Below are 22,432 nucleotides of genomic sequence, written 5' to 3' on the forward strand. Positions count from 1 at the left end.
TGGGGGTTACAAGACTGGAGCTGCCTGAGGGTGACAAGGGTCATGCCACCACCTCATCAGGAGCCACGGCAGCTCTGCCACTGGCAGCCACCCTAGGGACAGGGGTGGCCACTGAGCAGACTGAAATGAAGGATATTCTTCCAGAGGCACGGCACACTGTGTCAACACTTAGCACCCGTTGCATTTTCCCCCAGAGGCAGCTGCCGCTATGCAGCATGCAGAGCTGTCTCCAGCTGGCAAAGATATTTGTCAGTCATGGTTTTGGTAACCTTTCTGCATTCTTTAACAACACTGACAAAACACCAGGTTGGTGACAGAGAGTGGCGGGAGAAACGGATCCAATCAAAGCAAAGCAACCTCTCAGCCATGCGTATTCTCCCATGGGCAATAAATGTCTTTGGTTTTGTAGGTGCAGGAGGATTGGCTATGCTGCTGAAGGACCCATCGGGACCATGCTCCTGTGAAGGTTCTGAAGCCAAGGAAGGTGCAGGGGTAAGTCTCCTCTCACTGTGTCCTTGTGGGAAGCACAGGGATCTGCACTGTACTCAAACGTAATTCTTCATAATTCTCCACACTCAGAGGAGTGCATCACATCTTCAGCTGCAAGGAGGCTGTCATGCTGGGAGTAGTTTTACACAACAGATCCCATTGGTGTAAACTGTATTCACTTGGTTTCCACAGGGCCTCTTTCTAAATATCTGTAGGTCTGGTGCAATGGTTAGGATTAGGAGGATTTTTAACAGAAGTGAATCTATTGAAAAGTTTGGTTAAACAATCCTGGCAGTTCATGGAAGATGGTGTCAAACCAATGCTCTATCTTTCCTCACTGTCAGCCAATCTCTCACACAGGAATACTCCTTTTTCTTTGTCATTCTCGTTGTGATCATGTGCAGCTATCTGTTTTAAACAGCAGCAATTGAAATTGCCAGTAAGATAAAGAGTGGAAAGGCAGTGAATGGGCAAGTGAATTCCTTCAGGGCCAAGATATTCACTCTCACGGTGGCCATGGCCAACATTGCTAAAGAAGTTTTTGTGTGAAGCCAAAAAAAATTGTGTTAAAAACTATAGTTGTCCCCAAAAATTTTACACTCTAGACTAGTCATTTTTAAATACAAAGGCAATATTCATGCCTAAATTCATTTTAATCTTTCACACTTTTAAAAATTAAATTAAACAGCAATCTAGGCTCTTAAATAGATTCATATGAGACTGATGAAACATATTTCATGCATTTTCTATAAAAGTAGATTTGTTGGGGATTTTTAAATTACAGTTAGTTAAATTTCTTTAGAGAAGCATTCAAAGATAAAACTCAGAAAATTTGTGTCTTCTTCTGGCCTGTGAGTGAAAACTAATGTGAGAAGCTCATATCATCTGTCTTTAAGATCTTAAAGGCCATGATGAATAATCTGCTCAACCCAGCATCTACATACTTCTTTTTTTGAATGAGGAAAATGTAAACACATAACATATTTTGATTTTTCTTACAATATTTACTTCTTTCTTTTATTAGACTAAAAAAATCAAGTTTCTCAAAATCCGGATTTCCTACAGGCTCTTTTTAAAAATATTCTACAGTGTTGGTAAAATCCAAATGCTGCTGGAACAAGATGATGTTTAAAAAACAACAAAACAAAACAGATCTACTAATAACAAATACAAATCTGACTATATGTAATTAAAAATTTAGAATGAACAACATAACACAGAATTTCACAGTCCGGGGTATCCAAAAACAATGATCAAATTTAAAGTTAAATCTATATAAAGCAGCAAGTCAACACATCCTCAGAGATATCAGTGAATAATAAACTACTGTTCATTAAGGAAATAATTTGTAGTGCTGACAATAAAAGCAGGGTCCAAAATGATAATGCAAAGAAGTGAAAATGAAACCCTTTCATGTTTTGGTTAAATCAGATATTTAAATTCTTCTGATTGGAGCTGGACTTGAACAGGCATTCTGGTGTTCTGGTTGCTATCAGTGCTCTGCTCAATGTAGAAAGGCTTTGTGGCAGCTCTGGTGACACAAGCAGGATCTCTTGGGCTGCTGGGAAAGCTCTCAGCTGGAGTTCACCCAGCCCATAATATTCTCTGGGTCATACTTAAGGAAGAGGGGGAAAGATTTCAATGACTGTGGAATGCAATTTATTTTAGTAGCACAGTACCTCAAATGCTTGGGAGTATAACATCATACAGAACAAAATCTGACTTAGCATTGTTTCCTCCGTGGTTTTGAAAAAGAGGTGTCATTTTTTCAGAAAGACCTCCTGCTGAAGGAAGAGGTTTAATGGCATAATTTTGCAAAAGGAAGGCTGACTCAGTGTTGCCACTAATGTAGTGTGAGCAGAATCAGCAAAATGCCAGCACAGGAAAGTCAATAAAGTCCATGAGAGTATACTTACACATTTGCAAAAAAGATTAATTTAGTCATAGAAAAAATGGCAAAGAGCTAAAGTTTTCTATAATAAGGTGCAGTTTGTGGAAGGGACAATCCTGATGTTTGAGGCAAAGATTATATGGATCAGCTGTTTATAAACTCCTCCAAGTTTGCTGAGATAGATATCCAAAATGATTGTTCTTTCTATTGTTAAAATGTCAAATGGGCAATGCTATTTTCATATAAGAAAACTATCAGCTCTAGATCAGCTCCAAAAATAATCTATGCACACCTAGTTGCAGTAATATTTCAATAATATTTTCAATTAATAGAAAGGGGAAAGAGAAATCCCCATATCTCTGTTATTTTCAACAACCAACTTAGTCCAAGGGGGCCTGGGCTATCATAAAGTTCCCTTTCCTTGAATGAACTATTAACAAAGTAGCAACGAACTACACTTAGGTCCTGACTGTGCTATTGAATCCAATGGTAATTTGTGTAGCTTTCAATAAAGTGTAGAAAATTCTTACCTCAAATAGATAAAGACATTCATAACCAGTGAAGACAGGATAGGGATCAATAAACAAGTGCTACACTTGGAGTACTCTCCCTTACCAGAGGGGAAATTTGTAGTCCTCCCTAAAAGCCATTCCATGTAACACAATCTGAATTAGCCAAATTGGACCTATTGTTGAACAAGCCAAAGTCTATGAGTCATCTTGGAGCGGTTTTTATGTTTCTTCCTTCATTTCTAAATAGCAAAATGTTACCTTTTCATTGTTGCATTTAAAACACATCCTGTTAAGCCTACAGCTCTCTTTGCAGTTCAGGTTCAGAATACCATGTACTTTACTGAGCCATTCTTGCAGCTTTTACTTGAAAAGTGTACGTGTGTGGGAGTAGCATAAACTGCAGCTGCTTGTCTTTATATTTCCACCATTATTACTGCTGATTGGTAACGATGAAGAAGATGTACATGTACAACATTTTACTTTTTCTGTAATACTGCTGTACAGGATATTGAGAGATTATCTTGGTGAACAACTTCTAATTTCAACAAAACTTTAGGACCATGAAAAAGATCAGCAGTAGCCTGAATTTGTTTTATAGTATTAATATTTTGATGTCATATTTTATCAGAAACATAGAATATTAATCTGCTTTTTCATTTGTATTATAGAATATTATATCATCAAAGAACCTAAGTGAGTCCAGAAATTTAAGGGAAAAAAAATCATTTCACTGTGCAGCTGCTTAAAAACAAACAAAGAAACAAACAATTAATATAAGTATATCTAAGATATGCCCCTTCCACTCATCCTCCCTCTTGTCCTGCTGCTGAAAAGTTCCCAGATAACTCAAAATGGCAGAGGCTTTGATATTTTCAGCATTCTGGATCAGTTTATAATGGAAATGCTTTTTCTGCATAGTACAAGAATCTGAAGATTGCGAGGTCAGACAGCAAAACTCCCTGGTCATCTTTCACAGCGTAAGCCTGCATGGCCTTATATCCTCTTCTTCCTGACTCTTCAGGCAGTTTCAGATGTGTCTCACTGCTATGCCCACCCACCGTGATGAGGCACTGCTGAAATTCAGACAGAGTGTGCAGCAAAACACAGGCAAGGTACCAACCAACTTGGAAGAGCAGAACAGTTTATATCCTGCAGCTGATGCTTTCCCCAGCTGGCTCCTGCCCACTCTCATCACTGCTTTCCCGGGCTGGACTGTCCATCCCTAGTCCTGCCCAAAGTTTACCTCATGCTGAAGTCAGCAGAGCTGGGCAGGGTGATGGGAGAGGAGGATTCATCTGAGTTACTGAACCGCATGTCACAGCACACAGCTAAGAGTTCATTCCCATTACTTCTGGTAATTGCTCTCAAGTGTATCTGCATATCATCATGGATGCAGGAAACTTTGGTCAGGGAAATCAGAGAGTATTCAGTCATTCAATAACTGAATATAGAGTCAGTTATTCAAAGCGATTAAAGATTATGTTTGACCCCTGGCACTGTAATTTTATTTTCGTGATTCTGCATGGAAACAGTCTAAGCTGAGTAACATTGTCAGGCTGTGGTACCTGTGTAAAACATGCCCCCCTACCTCCATATCCAGAGACAAGTAAAATTGCTTGCTCCAGCAGTGAGTTCGATAATAAAATGCACATCAGTTTTGTAGTGCAGAGCTGGATTTCCATACAGAATACTGTGTAAATTTAATCAGCAGACGTATTATCAGGTTATCATGTCGTCTTATTATAGCTTCATTTTGCCTGATTGCACTCCTGATGATCAGAAAACACAGTGAATAATCTAAGACCTCAGCTTGTTGCAGAGACAGCCAGTCCTTCAGCTGACCATAGGTTTGGACATTGTTCCCTCCCTAATTCAAGAAAATGACGCATCTTTAGGAAACTGTGATACTGTTATTTGATGGGGGAAACATATTCTTAGTCATGAAACAAATAATTGCTTCTTTGAAGCTATTACCCACTTCTTTGAAATATTATCCACTTGTCTCTGACTTTCTGAGAACCTGTAGATAGTCTTGATTTTCTCACTCATTTCTAGTGTTGCCATCCACTCTGCAGCAGACAACGCATTCCAATTTGAGGCATTTAACACCATTTCAATAGTGCTAGAAGGAATAAGCATCAAGCCTTTCTCTTGCGAGGGCCTGGTGAAGTGTGTTGAGAAGGCAGCTTAACTGCTGAAGATTAGCACTTCGGTGGGCAAAAAGTTGAAAGGTATCGACAATTTGCAGGACCATTCACTAAGACTGTAGCAACATAAAGGTGAAAATGCTACGAGTATGGGAAGAGGGTCCTGATGTTCCTTCTGTGTAGTTGGGATTTCAGTCACTGGAGGCTCACAGGGTTTCCCATGAAGGAGAAAAAGCTAAGGCAGAAGGATTTCTCTTCTTCATTGTTGTCAGAGCACATCTGTGGTAATGCTCCAGGAAAGGATGCCGTGACAAAATGTGCCTTTCTCCATTTAGTTCATGTTTGGAGCAGAAGTAGCTACTGTGCTGGTTTTGCCTAGCAATCAGATTAAGAAAACTGACCTGTTTTGGAGGCTGCTAATTGTGAGTTGAAAAGGCTAGGAACATTGCAATATGAGCAGGTAAAGTTTAAATGTTATTATTTTTAGTAATTATAGAAGTAGCTTAGTGTAGAATTAGTTGTCAGGTTTTGATTCTCTTTTCCCTTTCCTGGTTAAAGTTTAGTGTAATGTCCTTTCTGCGCATCACACTTTATTGCCCCAGACACTAGTTCTTTCAAAATCCATTTTGTCTCTCTCCACATACTCACTATGAAGGTCTTTTTTTTTTTGCTATGACTGCAATCTATTCTAATCAGGCTTCTTTTCCAAGATCTACTTTCTACATAAATCCATGCAGGATTCATGCTTCAAAAACCATACTTTTCACTCTTTATCACTAGATTTCTTCACAAGAACTACGCAGGCCTACTGAAAGCCTCTGATTATGTTCTCTTCATATTTTTCTCTGCTGCAAGTCCCACGTTCCCACCCCACTTCGTTTCTGCTGAAGCTCAGTTTCTGCTAATTGTTCCTCATGTTTGCTGTCACTTTTACTTCAGTGCTCTCCTGTATCTCCCACAGTTGCTTATCTCCCTTATCAGACTCTTTTTCCTGGGGTGACTCTGGCCCCAGTTTTTCCTGCAGGGGCAGGAGAGGTCTCTGCACATTAGCACCCATTATTGCTTGCATTTGGATAACATCATGGGCCAGATAAGAAATCACTATGTTGAATGAGATAAACTTAGTAAAGGAAAGCCAGTCTCAAGTCCAGGTCTCAGTAAACACTTCGGTTCCTTCTAAAAGCTATGGTACAAAAAAACCCTTCCAGCTCCTTCTTCCATCACGGTTTTGATCATTAATGGCAACAAATTATTTCTGTGTTATCTTTGCTTGAACTACTGGAATTTATAGCTGTATTTATAACTCAGTTTTTGTAAGTACTACAAAGTTGAATAATCAGTGAAATATATTATGTATGGGTGTTTGTGTGTAGATACTTCAACTTTTCTGGACTGTACATTTTGTGAATTGCCTACACAAACAATTTAAGCAGCTCTACAGTACTTTCTTTTAACTATAGAGACTAATGTATTTAAGCTGTTACAGGACAGCACTGCTTTATTCTCTGTAGACAACTTTATTCTTTGTCTTGTTGTTTTTATTGTTTCACTGGTAGTGAATAAAAGCCTGCATCTGTTCCTCAGGAAGGACTTAATCCAAAGCTTATTGAATGCATTGGAAGAGTCTCCATCAGGCTTTGAATCAAGCTCTTTAGTTCACAAACAAATGCTTTTTGTGAGAATATGCTATTCAAGTATTGTATAGAAGAGTTACAGAGGTTCCCTATTTCGAAAATACTGACTGCTCTTTAAATCTTTTCTGCTATGCCCGTTCTATTGCGGGAACAATATGCAACTGTACATAATTGCTGAAGTACTGTAGTCCATGTTTATCATGCCCCACCAGTTGATATAAATGTAGAATATGTAATGCTGTGCTAACAAGTAATGCTGTATTTATGTGGTTCTTCCTATGGAGATAGCAGTTTGAAAAATATGTAGAGATTTGCTTGCTGGCCTGAGGATGATCAGGCTCAATCAGGCAAGCTGGGCATGGCAAAATATCTTCGAGGAGTGCCTTGTATTGGTGTTATTGATGAAGCTGACTTGAAAGAGGGTTTGTAGAATAAAAGAGGGATACTACTGAATGGGATTTTTTTTTCTGCCCTTAGGAAAAGGAGCAGACAGAAAGGAGTCACAAAGCTCACAATAGGGGAAAGAAATAGGGGCTACTGTGGATGAGGGCACAATGAGACAAAGATAAGGCCGGAGGAATCAAAGCAGAAACAGTAGCTGGAGCAAGACTGTAAAGAACTTTTAAGTGAAACTTTACAGCTTCAGAGTTGCATTGACTGCGTTTTCCGAAAGGAGGGAGATCCATGAGTTGGTTATGCAGTAACATACCTGGATGCTGCAATAAAATAGGTTTTTTCCTTACAATACCACAAGTACTGAATACTTCTTTGGATTTCTTGTGAAGAGAAACTAACAGTTTCCGTGAATCGAAGAGAACATGATGCCAGTGAGACTTGGCTGGCTTTTCAGTTGCAGAACAGAATAACTTCTACACGTGGGTGTGGATGACAGAAGCAGTTACTACTGGGTATTACTCCTGTGACAGAATTGATTGCAGTAAAACACACTACACTGTGTGGTAAGTGCTCGCAGGGTTGCACACGTAGTTTGTAAGCTGATGGTGACTCAGTTTATGGAGCCAATACTAAAACATTACTCACTCAAAGAGTCACATTTAAGCCAATGGGATTACTCATGTAGTGAGTAGCTGATAGAGATCTTGCCAAGCTATTCCACCACATAATAGATGTATGTGAATGAGCCTGTGAGACAGGTGAATAACTTCAGAAAGGAATCTTTGAGATCATTCTATGTGCGAACCTTTTCTAATTGAATTCTCTAACCACAGCGGAGGTCCTATTATGTTTTCCAGCTCCCACTAACCCGAAGTCCCTATCCTAAAACTCATCAATTCATATAGACAAGTAAGGAAAAGTGACTTGCCTTCAGTGACATCACAAGTGAACAGCAATGACAGGAATAGAACAGGGATCTCGAGTCAGTTCTCTACCAGCAGCTCCCTGCCTCTGTAATGCACAACATTTCATCCCTGCACTGAATATAAAGCATTTATGAATGTGACCTCCAAACTTCCTACAGCTCTTCTACTAACTGACTGGCGGATCTCTGCATTTATTAGCTTTATAAATGCACAGAGAATACACTGAAGTACCATCTCACAGACATTATTACAAGCTGGTGCATTCCCTCATCCTGCTCATCTCCATGTTTTTCTGCAGTCAGAGAAATAACCAGAACCACAAGAGAAGGAAAATTAATCTAATCACAAAATTTCTGACAGCCAATCTAAGACACTTAAAAATCTACATCCCAAGCAAAACTCATTTTTCATATTCAGTCTGGAGACTACTGTATCAAGAGTCACCTTTCAGGTCTGCATTTCATTTAATAAATGTTATAAAAGTGCCTGACATATTCAGCATCATTACCATAGTGTTTTCTTTCCTTTCTTTCTTTATTCTGCATTCAGCATCTTTTAGAGTTCACAGGGAACATGAATAGTGTGCTGGGCTGTAAACAGCAGCCTGAAAAAATTTCTAATAGGAAGAGGTATCTTTTCAAATTATTCTCCACTGCATAAAAATAAAATAATCTGCCTCACTGAAATCAGGCTCCTCTATACTGACAGGGTCCAAAAGCAAAGACTCTGAGTTACCCCTCTGTCTCCTGGATAAAGCAGGAGTAGCAGATATTGATACAGCCTCCTCTCCTCTCCTCTCCTCTCCTCTCCTCTCCTCTCCTCTCCTCTCCTCTCCTCTCCTCTCCTCTCCTCTCCTCTCCTCTCCTCTCCTCTCCTCTCCTCTCCTCTCCTCTCCTCTCCTCTCCTCTCCTCTCCTCTCCTCTCCTCTCCTCTCCTCTCCTCTCCTCTCCTCTCCTCTCCTCTCCTCTCCTCTCCTCTCCTCTCCTCTCCTCTCCTCTCCTCCCTTCCCCTCCCCTCCGCTCCCCTCCCCTCCCCTCCAAACATCTTTGTCTATTATTTCTTTCTCTTTATCTCCCCATCCTGAGTTGCCCTGTGTCTCTTCCCCTTTCTGACTCCAGGCACTGTTTGTTGGCAATGGTTCCATCCTCTTTCTGCCCATGGAAGAGCACACATCTGTACAGAGGCAGATTGTAAACTAGGTCAGTTTATATGGCAGAGATAAAAAAAGCAGGAATAAGAGCCTTTTTGTATAATAACAAGGTCTCACATAAGCACATGGCCTGGTTGTCAGAGATGTTGAGCACCTGCCATTGCCACTGACTTCAGTGGCATTAGTCCTCATGTCCACAGGCTGCAGGTGTAGAAAAACATCCTCAGTTTTGCAGTGCCTTGCAAGCAGAAGCTCAGATACACAATCGCAGTTCCTTGATGTTCTCCAAGACTCCACGTTAACCTCAGGATCTGTTTTTGTCAATTTTTCCCATGTTTTCAGCACAGTCTTGGGATGTAAATTGGTCAGTCACTGGAGGAGGAATGAGGTGATACTGGGGATAATACCTTTTCATTTCACAAGCACATAAAGCAGGCCTGAAATAGAATGACATGAGGGACTGTCATGTAAGTGTTAAAAATAACTATTTTTCTTGACAAATATTTGGTTAATGCAGTTATCTTTATATTCTTCCTTTTTTCAGTGTTTTTAGGACAATACCAACTAATCTTGTAATTCATTATCTAGGTAAAGGCATTTCAATATTACAGTAAAAATAAGGGAAAACTGCACTCTGGCAAAGATTAATTACTCCTTCCCCCTACCTGAGACTCTTTGTAATGCTGTAGAAAATTTACAGAGCATTAACAAACTGCATCAGTTTAATTTGTGACATTGCTTTACCTAATGGAAGAAAATCTCTGCTGCAGTCATATGCGTCAATCCAATCTTGTATGAACCCAGAAAGCAAGAAAGGGACAGAAGGTAATTGTTGGAACAATAAGATAGAGAGGTGTGAACCCAGGAAGAGGAGCTCTGAAATTCTTCTGCTGACAGTGTAACATCATTGATTTCCAGATTTTTCTCCACAGTCCAGTACTGCCAGTGTCCAAAACTTGGGGCCATTAGAAAGTGTGAAACTTGACAATGCTTATTTTAATTATGTTTTGAGGCCTGGAGAGGACCTTTCTGCATGGTTCTGAAGTTTCCATAAGCAAAAACCACTAATTTATTTCCATTCCTCCCTTCTGATAACTGCCTTATTCTGTTTCTAGCAGCTGAAGTTCCTAAAAACCAAATAAAGGGTGGTCAGATCTGTAAACCATAGAAAAAGGATGTAACTCCCATGGTCCTTCTCTATTTCCTCCATATCCCCATATTGCCAATTGGATGGCATTGCCTATCTGTGGGAGTACAGACTCTCCTGCCTGCAGGGCAGGATCAGCAATGCATGTCCATGCACAGGCGCAGCTTCCCTTTGCTCCCTGTCTGCTCTCTGCAAATAGGCTGAATGAGGACTTACTGTGGTTCTAGCACCTTATCCTAGAAAGACAAAGGCTAGGAGTCTTGTCTTTGGGCAGATAACTGCATTGCAGACATTCCTGGGGACATTCCTAAATGGTGCAGCTGAAACACCCCTGTTCAGAGCTGATCTCTCTTCCTCCTCCTTGGGCCCCATGCTAGTGGCAAGTAAAAAGTTCATTTAAAAGCCCATCCTTTGTCCAGAGAATTTACAACAAAGTCTGAAAAAGAGAAAACAGATGGCTGCCAGTAGGGAGAATGGTAGGCAGTTCCTTGGGTCAAAGACCTTGGGGTTTTTTGTCTGTACCATACTGTTGTGTGCTTTCAGAGACATATACTTGCAAAGAGGATTGTGGCCACGTGTAGTTGATTATTAGGATAGCTTCTTACTTACATGTCTGCACTTACATATGTATGCCTTATACCATTAGCATTAGTTTCCTTATACCATTAGCTTTTATTATAAACTTTTTTCATTATCACACAGCATTCAGGTAACAACCATGCCCTCTGTGTGATCATCTGTGTCCTTGAGTTCTGAGCAGAAAATGCAGCAACTGAATTATCAATAGCAGCATGTAACCTCCCATGTAAAACATTGGCGACTTAAGAGTGGAGGGTGGAAAATGGGATGCTAAACTTCAATACAGACTGGAGAGCTAGAGGTTTGCAAATCTCATGCCTGTACTGTCCAAATACAGAGATGCTAATTGGGTTAGAACTAAGGGACACTTAATGCAATCTATCTGAGAAGAGTCAACATTGCTGCTGTAAAGTCCTGCCTTAAACAAACCTTCTGGAGGTCTCTGAAAGGTCAACAAAAATGTGGATAAGAGTGATCTAATTTCCATATCAGACCGGGTGTCTAAAAGGTTCTTGACAAAGGCTTTTAAGGACACTAAGCAGAGAAAACAGCAAGAGGGAAAGCCCTGGTACAGCTCAGTAATTGTTTAGAAGATAAAATTTAAAGTACAGGAATAAATCACCAGTTCTCACAATGGAGGGAGGTGCTGGATGGTGTAGAGCTCTGCAAGAAGTCAGTGTTGCAATGTGTGCTGTTCAATGTACTCTGCCTTACCTGGGAATGGAATCAAATAGCAAAGTTCATTAAAATGCATTTATTTGGCAGTAATAAGAGGAAAGATTGTGAAGAATTATACCGGGATATTACGAAACTGAATGTCCAATATCAGAAATCCAATATAAATGAATGTAAAATGACACACATAGACCAATAGTCATTAAAAATAGTGGGCTCTGAGCTGGCATAAGTAAATTCTCACTGTTATGACAGGCCATAGAAATATCCCCTCCTCTGCTGAAAAGTTCTTCATGAAGTATTTTCAAGGAAAAACATCATTGTGCCACTGTATGAGTCCATGGTTTGATCACTTCTTAAATCCTGTGTACTTCTTCAACTCAAATTTAGATCTATTAGATCATGATCATGCTCAAGAGTGCATCAGGGATGGTAAGAGGCACACAACAGTCTTTTGACAAAGGTCCCCATGAGAGCAACCTTCAGCTCTTCAGCCGGGAAATGTAGTGATGTACAGAGATTACAGTGGAGATCTGCGAACCCATGATCAGTTCTAAGAGAGGGTTAATTGTTCCCCATCTCCAGCTCAAAGAAAGGGTTAGTTGTTCCTCATCTCCAGCACAGGAGCTGAGGGGATAATTGAGTTTGTATTGAAACCAAAAACAAGAGGCAGAGGTTCTTCGCAGGAAGGATAGCAGATCAATGGGAATCCCTGCAGGCATGTTTGGCTTCAAGGCAACATTGAAGAAGCCCAGGACAGTAGTACGACCTATTAAAACAAAAAAACCCAAAAAATACCCCAAACAAACAAACAAACAAAAAAAAAAAAAAAAAAAAAAAAAAAGTGGCCATCACCACCCCCCCCCCCCCCCCCCACTAATAAAGAAAATCAAACCAAAACCGAACAAAAAGACAACAGCCCGAAACGCGTCTTGGAAACCCCCGGAGCTGGCGGGGGAGTGAAGCTCCCGCCCTGTGCACTCCCCGGAGGCGAGGCGCGGGGCCGAGTTCCTTTCCTTTCCTTCTCGACGGGCTCGGCCCCCCCGGCCCCGGCTCCCTCGCCTCCCGCCCGCGGGCACCGTAACAGGAGAGGCTCTCCGGTAACCCGAGCGCGGCGGGGCGGGGGCGGCGGAGGCTCGGCAGGAGCGCTTCGCCCCGCGGGACGGGACGGGACGGGCGCGACGGGACCGGGCGGGGCGGGGCGGGACGGGGCGGGCGGCGGCTTCGCCCCCCTCGTTCGGCGTCGGCGAAGGGGGCGGGCGGGGAGGGAAGTGGGGGAGGAGGAAGAGGAGGAGGAAGAGGAGGAGGAAGGGGGACCCGACGTGCCGGGGCTGCGCGCGGAGCTGGTAGCGCACGCCGCGAGCCGGAGGAGCGGGAGCGGCTCGGATGAGGTACCTCGGAGCGCCGGGATGCGCGTGTCCGCGCGGCGTCTGTCTGCCTGTCTGCCTGCCTGCCTGCCTGCCTGCCTGCCTGCCTGTCTGTCTGTCTGCCTGCCTGCCTGTCTGTCTGTCTGCCTGCCTGCCTCTGTGTGTGCGTGTGTGTGTGAGCGTGGCTCTCAGTGCGGAGGAAAGGGAGGCGGCGGTGGCTGCGACTCCGGCGAGCTGGCCCTCGGCGGGTTGCAGGCGGGAGAGAGGGGAGAGGGGGGTGGGCAGGGCGAGGAGGGGGAGGTAAGGAGGTGTGGGTAGAGGTGCGAGGAGGGGCCGGGGAAAAGCGAGGAGAGAAGATGGAATCGCGGGAAGGGAGAGAGCAGCAGAGGAGAGGGGAATGCAGATGCGCGGAGGGGAAGGGAAGAGGCCGGGAGGAGAGAGGGGATGCCGAAGGGGAACATTTCTACCCTTGCCATCGCAACCCGGCGCGCTGTGCCCGCCAGCCCCGCGGAGCAGCCCGCACAGAAAGCGGGGTCCGTGCGAGCATCCCCGAGGTGCGCGGAGCGGGGGCCGCGGGGGCTGCGCTGCCCTCCCTGGGGCGGCCGCTGTGCGTGGGAGATGGCCGGCTCCTGGGATGGAGGGGCATGTGGAGGGGCTCAGCAAGATCCTGAGAAACCTGTGACGTAATTATTTTTTAATCAACATGTGCGATCTAAAATTTTCCTGGACTCCCCTTTTTGAACAGAAAATCTCCCCTGTATCTTTGTTCTAAGTATTTCTATTTTTAGATTCCTCCGTAACAGCTAAGCCAGTTCATGAGTTTTAAATATTTTATTTCTTTTTTTATTTGGCTTATGCTGAGGACCACTGCAGTGTAAACTTCCAAAACACTGGTGTCTCCTACAAAAAAGTTATTGAAATTATTACTGAGGTGAGCAGGCCGGCAGCTATTGTGGATGTACCAGTGTTGGAGTTCCTGATAGCATTAATCATTAGCCTTAAAGAGCAGTCATCATACTGAAGTTAGGTTTTCATCTTAAGATTAATTACCTGTCAGGTCCCAGAAGATGTACATTAAGAACAAGTACCAGCCTGCTGTTAGAAGAGATAGAGCATATTCCCCCCATTGTGATTTTACCGATGAAACAAACATGTTGTTTTATTATAGTGGTGATTACCAGTTCAACGTTGTAATATTCTCTGATTCTAGTATTGTCTCATAGCTCTGGTATGTCAATTTGTATTCATGCTGTGTAAGTGTTTTGCAGAGGTTTTGCCTATCTGGCAGGGATTTATTTCAATTTTACAATTACGTTTTCAGGATCTCAGCAAACTCAGGAACCCAAAAAGTTGTGTGTATATATATCAGTATCTTTTATATTGTGTGACTTTTTTTTCCTAAGAAATGCAAGTTTTTTCATGTCTTTAGATCACAGTTTTTGTGTGTCTGCAGAAGTTACAGCTGAAATTGTGTTCATTTGAGTGTATTCATTGCATTTCTGACCACTCAGTATTGACTGTTTTTTTATCCATTTATCTTCATTTTGTATTTGAATGCCAGTCCTTAATGCCCTTACTTAATGCCCTGATGTAGCCTCTGTCAAAGTAAATTTTCAGAATTTTAAAATGTTACATACAGATACTGGCTTTTGACAACTGATACCTTGTTTTTATATTAGTTTTCACAGCTGTCCAAAGAGTATAAGTCCTAGGTGAGCTCTTAAGTAAATTAAGCCATATTTAAAGATATCTTGTAATAGTGCCAATAAAAAATAGCTCATGTGGCAACTGATGGTTATTTCCCTTCACTTTGGATGTGCAGCTTCTGTAGGAAGGGGTGTTTGGTCGTCCTTTTAAGTTACTCCAAACTCCTGTTGACTTCAGCCAGAGTTTGGCTAAGTTAAGAATACACGATCGTATTACTTACAACATGAAAAGTCCAGCCAGCAGAATCCAGAGCAGTTTGATGTATACTTTGATCATAAGATAATTTGGCTCATGCCTGGTTTGTCTTGTCTAAACTGCAAAATTCACTTTTGCTACTGGAAACACCTGCTGATTTAGCAACTGCTATTGATACTCCATTTATAGCAAGACAAGAAGAGCTACATAAAGCAACATCTAGAACTGTCCCTATTGTTACTATTCACAGTGTGATTTTTCTCTCTTTGATGTGCTGCTGTACTGATTTTCAGGCTGTTCTGACTTCAACTGATGGGCAGTGCTTTTATGGTTGTGGGATAAAGAGGGTTGTTCACGTTGGTCTCTCTTTCTTCCTCCCACCCCCATTTAAAAAATGAAAAGCTGCAGCTCTCTCTCCTAGCAGACTGTGCTGAAGGGGCAGATCTTGGTTCTCATGTGCACCTTGTTTCTTGGATGCCTAGAGTTCAACCTGAATTCTGTGTTATTTTTATACAATTTTCATTGCTTGTTTCCCCTAGGAAATTGAGGAAAAGTAATTTCCAATACTCCCATCCACTAGGACCAAGTCCATTGAAGTTGATGTGGATAGGCTTCGCATTCAAATTATGGTGGAAAAAAATGTTGGTCTGTTAATTGATGATGATGCTGGCTTACCTAAATATTACATTGGTCCTGCAGAGGGATGATCTTTATTTGGCTGCTGACCTAGACCGCTAGAATACAGTTCTATAAGATTAAGTTTAATTTTGAAATATAGCAAGCAGTCCTGAATGAATACCAGCAGATGCAGTTATATCTATAATGTACATAGTTTTCTTTGAGCCATATGCCAAAGTGGTGCTCTTTTTCTTCTACATCCCCAAAATTTTAAGTCTTATCTGCTTTATTAATTGTAAGACTTCAGCGTGCATTGCTCCAGTAAATTAGTATTTGAAGTTGAGCAAAGTCCATATTCTGTGAACTCTCCTGTGTCTTCTGCTGAGAATGTACTTCACAGCTTGATGGGGAGGGACCTGGAGAATAATTCTGCTGGTTAGTCTTCAGTGAGGAAGCAAACCTTGGGGTAAGTCAATTAGGGATAGTTTCCATCTCAGCCATCTGAAAATGAAAGTTGTCCAGTTATAGCTGGTAACATTAACTATCCCCACATTATACCAAATGGGAAAGATTTTTACAGAGTCAGATGGGGAATTTTTTGGGTTTTAAAAAAGCTGGTGTTAACCTGTCATCATAATCATTGTAGTTGACTGCAGGAATCTAGATGATGACTGAGATGGCATCTCAAGGCCTTTCCAGTATTTTCTGTCATCAGTTAAGAGCCATGGCTATTCAGTACTGAAATGTGTACAAAGCTTTAAAAAAATGCACATAGCACACAATAACTTCAGGAGACCACATGTATCTATCTCACTCCATCCTGAAAAACCTGTGTGAATCATCAGTGCTGAAGTTCTTCACCTGTAAAACCGATTGTAATTTCTTTTTTTTTTTTTTTTTTCCTCTACATTGGACAATCTTCAGGGCTTTTCCACAAATTTTGCTCAAACACACTTGAAACTAATTTCAGCTGCTACAGCAAGCTTGTTTACCAAGTGGTTACATTCATGGTGCTTGGCTTTTCTGGTATTGTGACAGAACTAACAAAAGAGAGGATACTTTTTGCCATATTAAAATTCTGGGTTATCAGCTGAAATTGTTATTTTTGGTGGTGAATAACCTTCATTAATCCATTATAACTGTAAATCGTGCCATCCTTAAGTTTAAAAACAGATACTTTTATATAAGTTTATAATTACTGTGAGTTCAGAGTTCATATCTGTTTATCTGATGGTGGTAGGATACTGGATTTCCAGGATAAAGGAGAACTGTTTTTTCAGAATAATTCCTCAGAAATGTTATTAAAATACTGTACTGTAACAAGACTCAAGCGTTGCGTTGCTTAATGTGAGACTTACATGTGGTGTAGTGCGAAAGTGAGAGTTTTCCCTAGATATTATACTGGCAGAAAATGATTTATTTAATCCCTTATTAATAACAGAGAAAAACAATAGTGTATCTAAAATAAATCAGATTTCCTCCAAAACATATCTACATCTATTAGACAGGTTAGGAATATTGCTTTAAAAGACACACACAAACTCTAGGGAAAACTTTGGTATGTGCTACTGAATCATGAAAGTGTATCCTGTTCATTTTGGAATTTTCTTTCCATCTTTATTTAATTGACTAAAGAGATGAATCATGATCCAGGGGGAAAGAATGCTTCCAAAGCTCTGGATTTTTTTTTTCTCCAGAATCTGTTGGTTCCACTGATTTCTTTTGGGGCTCTGGGCATCATAATTTTCCTATTCTCCCATGCTTCTGGGTTTAAAAGGGAAAACTCTGTGCATAAATTACTAAATTCACATCACCATATGTACTTCAGAAGGGAAGGGTTCTCTGTTTTTTACCAGCTTTATTCTACATGTTATTGTGTTGCTTTATGTAACATCTGTTTGTGTAATTTATGCGTAAATCAGGAAAAGTTTTTAAGGGTGTAATGGGTGTAGTACTGGCAGGAAAGGGTGGCTTATATACAACTAATTTATTCCCTTTCTGGCTGCTGAAGTTGACCACTTTAACAAAATAGCAAAAAACCAAACCAAAACAAAAAAGAAAACTCTTGTCGTGGTAATTTTAAAATACCTTTAAACTGGTGACACATTAGGATTATACTCACTTAAACACACACACACCCCCCCCAAAACAAACAAGCTAATAAAACCAATCAATCAGATAAATAAACACCACAAACACCATTGCATCAATCACTGAGTAAATAAGTAGGTTGACTGGGCCTGGCATCAAATGCACCAGAGGACATGTGCAGCTGCCTTCCTAACAGTTCTTCTCAGGGAGTGATACTTGAGAACATGGATGTTATTTTTTTAACCATTAAACCTAAGAGTTGAAGTGGACATCATGTCCCTCATTGTCTGGGACAGCGACTCCTGCGTTGTTTGAGTTGAGCTTAAAAACAACCATTTTTTCCCCAACACTCCAGGGAAAAATACAGCTCCATCTGTATACATGCTTGCAGTGCCCTGTTTCTGTGTCTCATCAAATGTGGAGCAAGTTTAGTGGTGCCAGTTGAGAAGAATTCCCTAACAGAACTGCTAAGATACAAACCAGATCCACCCATCTTTTAAGAAGTACCCCTTTCTTTTTTTTTTAAAATTGCTCTTCTAGGGCAGGTTTCAGGAAGATGACAGACCTGAAGTAGGAATCTGATGAAATGTACATCTGTACTGAACATTACTGGCAAACTAATTAAACAGATGTATATATATTAATAAAGCTTGCACAAGTAAAGAAGTAAAGATTGTTTTTGTTAAAGCTGGTGAGTCGGTTTGTACAGACCCTTTGTCTCTCTAATTCTGTTCTGTTAGGAGTGTATCACACTACTCCTGTAGCCTTGTATGGAAGACAGTGTGAAGCCAATTTCAAACCTTTAAATATTATTCTATCAGCTTTCCTCAGAAATAGGTCATTTATTTCCAATTTTAGAGTTCCCTATTAGCTGCTATCCAGCCCCAAGAGTAAGCGCAAGAAGAGGTTTTTGCTGGCAGTGCTCTTGGGAACCCACATGCTGGTGTGGGAACTATCAATAAACCCAGGGAGTCATTTAACCTGATTTTAAAACTAAGTATGTGCAAGGTGAACAAATCGTTGTGGTTTGTGCCATGGTTTGGTGTTCCAATTGTCCCTATGTTTTCAAGACACTGGCACAGCTTACTCGCACTTAGGACAGGATGACTGTGGCCAAAATACCAAGGAAGATCTGGAGGACCAGGTGCATTAGTAGGAAATGTAGCCATGAGGAGAGTGCAAACACATTCAGGCCTCAACACCATGTTGTTTCAACTGATCGCAGCATGTGGCTGAGACAGGGACACAACACCAGGGCATGTTTCCAGCAGCATCATTCTGGCATGGCATGGCTGAGCTTGGCAGCAGACTGATCCAGTTCTCCGTTGTTCCTTGCTCCTGCTGCTGGTTGTGATCATTAAAAAGACAAATTAAGATAAAGTTACGGTCTTACTTTTCCATTTGCTTGTCTATTTTCAGTATTTTCATAGGATCATATATTCACTTAGATTGGAAAAGGCCCTTAGAACAGCAATGGTAAAACTTTATGGCAGTTCTGTATTTTTGTGTCGTGAAAGCAGTGGATATACTGAACACACTGGTCGGTGTATCACTGGAAATTGGCTCAATCAAACCAACCATTTTGGTCATTTATTAGATCTAAAGGGTAGCACAAAAGAACCTGTGCTGGTTTTAGATGCTGCTCTTTGATTTGATAGGTGCCTGAGCCTATCCTGCACCCATTTGATGTTCCCAATCTCCATGACACTTCCCATCACTACCTTATGTAAGTGTACTTTCACTTACACTCTTCTGTTTCAATTCCTGGCTTTGTTTAATTTAAAAATGTCAAACAGACATATTAGCTTCCTCTTACATTATTGCAAATGAAAGCTTGTTCTTCCTCTCTGATTCTCAAATCCATATGAGTCCCCTCTGAACCTCTGGTGAACAGCAGCTCGGAGGAAGGAGAGCAGCAGCCACAATTTTGGGGAGTTCTTTAAAATTTGAAATGTACTTTAAAAGAGGAACAAACATAGACTGAAGAACCAACATAGCCATTCACTTTCTGAGAATGAGACCTTTGAACAGCATTTTTTATGAGTACTGTGAACACCCCTGTCTTATTGCCTGTTTGGCTTTCTGGAGTGATACATTTGTAAGGCCTGGGTTTATGCTCATTTTGATGTATAAAATGTGCTTATCAACTTGGTTAGTGAGAACAGAAGTGGGATGGCACAGCAGCTCAGAGTGCATATATTGACAGACTTTTAGCAAATAGTTCTCGCTTCAAATTAAAAATGTCTTTTAATTAGTTGACATTTTTGGCATTTTGGGGTATATTTCAAGCCCTTAAACTTCTTGAAAAATCTTCTTCTATCTAATTAACTTAGAGATAGCTCAGGTAATTTTGAAATTTCTAGGAGGATCACCCTTAGGGGAAAAAAAATCACATTTGGAGTTGTCACTGGAAAGCTGACAACAGTTGCTGACATATTTAGACAGTCCTGAAGCCAGTTTGTGATAAGATCTGCACATTAGCAGGACTTCCCAGAATTTAGCTTTGAGTGGCAATTAATTCCACAGACTTTTTGCTTAATTCTTGAGGCTGGGTTCTGGTGGTCAGCAGTAAGGTTGGATTCCAAATAATATTTGGTGACTGAGCCAAACTAGCTCAGTCTTTCAGAATGAAGTGTACTGAAGATATTGCAATAGAATTAATATTTCTTGTGGGGAAGTTCCTTTCCTTGTCTTTTTGTCAGATGTCATTACCAAATGAAATTCTGCTCTGAATGAAATGTTTTTAGGCCATTCTACCTGTCATTCATTCCCCAGGCTTCTCCATTATTCAGGGGTTCCATTTGTACAGCAGCAACAGTTCAACAGCAGAATTGCATTATTCCACACTGGTTCTAGTGGGATGTGTGGAAAACTCAGAAGTTCAGCTGTCGGGCATGCCTTGCTACTTCTTGTTGACTCTGGCAAGTCAGTGTATCTTGCTGGCCTGAATACTTGTGACTGAATGTGACTTTGCTGTGGCAAGCTGGGTAGGGTTTTTATAAAACTGTGTCCTGCTGGAAACCTGTTTTCTTTCTGGAAGAAAAGTATGATAGGACTGTTCTCTTGCATGCTACAAGACTCTCTATTATCCTGGCTTTCTGAAGAGAAATCAAGCCAACTCCCAAATTTCTTGGCAGAATAAACTGTCAAAAAAGGGACTTTCCAACGGGATATTACCAACTGATCACCAGCTGCCTGGGGTGGAGGTCCTCGGGGGCAGAGGAGCACATACTTTTCTAAGCATTTCCCTTCCCATACCTTTGAGATGTGTTCTGCAGAAAGGAAAATAAAACTGGAATCCTGCAGCTGCAGGTGGTAACATGGTTGTGTCCGTCATCATGTTAGATACTGGTAAGAAACTCAGAGGCAAAAAAGAAAAAAAGAATATGTAAGTTTTGTCACAACAACTGCTCAATTTCTGTTAGAAATTGTGGTGAGTGTGAAAGAGAATGAGAGGAGGTTATTATGCCAGTATTCAGTAAATTGAGAGCAAGGAGGCATTTAAAGCTGTGGCAAAGTTACATTGGCCAGAAGTGTTCATCTGCAGATGCAGTGGATTATTAAAGAGTAGAGTGCTTCCACCAGTGTAACCTATGCCATCTTTTGCTCTATGTCATCCTGTGACACATGAACAGCACTCATGCTGCAGTGCATGACCTCTGGAGAACAGCAGGGTTGGGGCTCAGGTTGAGCCCCACTCAGTCTTGTGTGGAGAACTGGTTCTTCAGTGTTCCACACATTGCAGATGCTGACACTTCTGCAGAAAATGTGAAACATCAGGCCAGGGTTAATTGCTCACACCTTCTTCTTGAGGGTTTGTCTTCCAGGTACAGATGCAACTGCTGGTCCAGACTGGGAGAGTCAGCACTAAGCATCTGAACACCAAAATGCCAAGTTATTTCTGCAGGTACTTACCAGCTTTGTCTGTGCATTCTCAAGTGGTGAGGACTTGTAAGTTTAGCAGAAGTGTAGCTGCAGGTGTTTTATGGATGGGGACTGACTCCGTAATTAAGTAGCTTGTATGTACATGGGTGCTTTGCCCAATATCCCATTGGCATCAGTCATCTGTCAGAGTGCAGCTGCATTGGGAAATGCATCATGCCATTTAAATTACCTTTCTAGCTGCTGGATCTAATGAATAATTTCCTTTGGAGGCAGAAGGGAGGGGTAAAATGAAAAAAGGAGATACTGAAGGGCTTGCAGTTTTTATTGTGGTAAATGTGAATTTCAAATTGCATACCTGGCTTTTTTAAAGAAGAGAAGGGGACCCAGTTTCACAGCAGGAGAGCTTAATCGTTGGCATGATGCTAAGATTTTATAGTGACTTGATGACTTCATTGCTCAAGAACATGGCAGTGGACTCCAGCAGCAATGGACCTCCATTGTGGAGGGTTATGCTCACAAAATTTTTCAGGTACCGCCTGATCAGGCAGGATCTCCGGTATTTTAAGTAACTGGGCAGTATGGAAACAGGCCTTTGCTGCTCTGTTACGTTTCATATTTGGGACTAGATGCTGGGTGACACAGTATTGCACTGATTTGATGAAACATTTTGTGTGTATATTCTGTTGCTGGACATCAGTTAATTCATGCTGTTGAACAATATTTGAAATTTTCTAGTTAATTCATATTCACTTTGATTATGTGGGTTTGATATGGAGCTTACCATAGATGATAGGAAAAATATTGCAAGAGACTAAAACCAAATTTTTCTCTCCTGCAACTTTCAGATATTAATAAAATCCTATTTTGCTTAACCATACAGCAGCTTCACTGATAACAAGTTTGGGCTTGTTAACTGTAATCTTTCCTTTTGTATCATCAAAGTTTTAAAATGTTTCCTGGGCTGCAGAGTTAAAAACTAACAAAAATATTTAGATTCAAAGTGTATTGTAAAAACCAGATGAG

The 22,432-nt window shown here is 41.2% G+C and overlaps 1 protein-coding gene across 7 annotated transcripts in view; it reads left to right on the forward strand.

Annotated features, from left to right (window-relative positions):
- The window catches only part of PALM2AKAP2 (PALM2 and AKAP2 fusion), a 268,357-nt gene that overhangs the window by 160,597 nt on the left and 85,328 nt on the right, over positions 1 to 22,432 (forward strand). For 6 of the 7 annotated variants that reach the window (XM_033084949.2, XM_033084951.2, XM_033084950.1 and 3 more), the window contains one exon: positions 410 to 492. In XM_033084949.2, the coding sequence (XP_032940840.1) occupies positions 410 to 492 (83 nt within the window). Of the gene's footprint in view, positions 1 to 409; positions 493 to 12,846; positions 12,938 to 22,432 lie in introns of those variants that run through there. The other variant, XM_033084955.1, reaches the window with a different exon arrangement.

This window comes from Catharus ustulatus, chromosome Z (genome assembly GCF_009819885.2).
Source record: "Catharus ustulatus isolate bCatUst1 chromosome Z, bCatUst1.pri.v2, whole genome shotgun sequence".
Taxonomy (NCBI): Eukaryota; Metazoa; Chordata; class Aves; order Passeriformes; family Turdidae; genus Catharus; species Catharus ustulatus.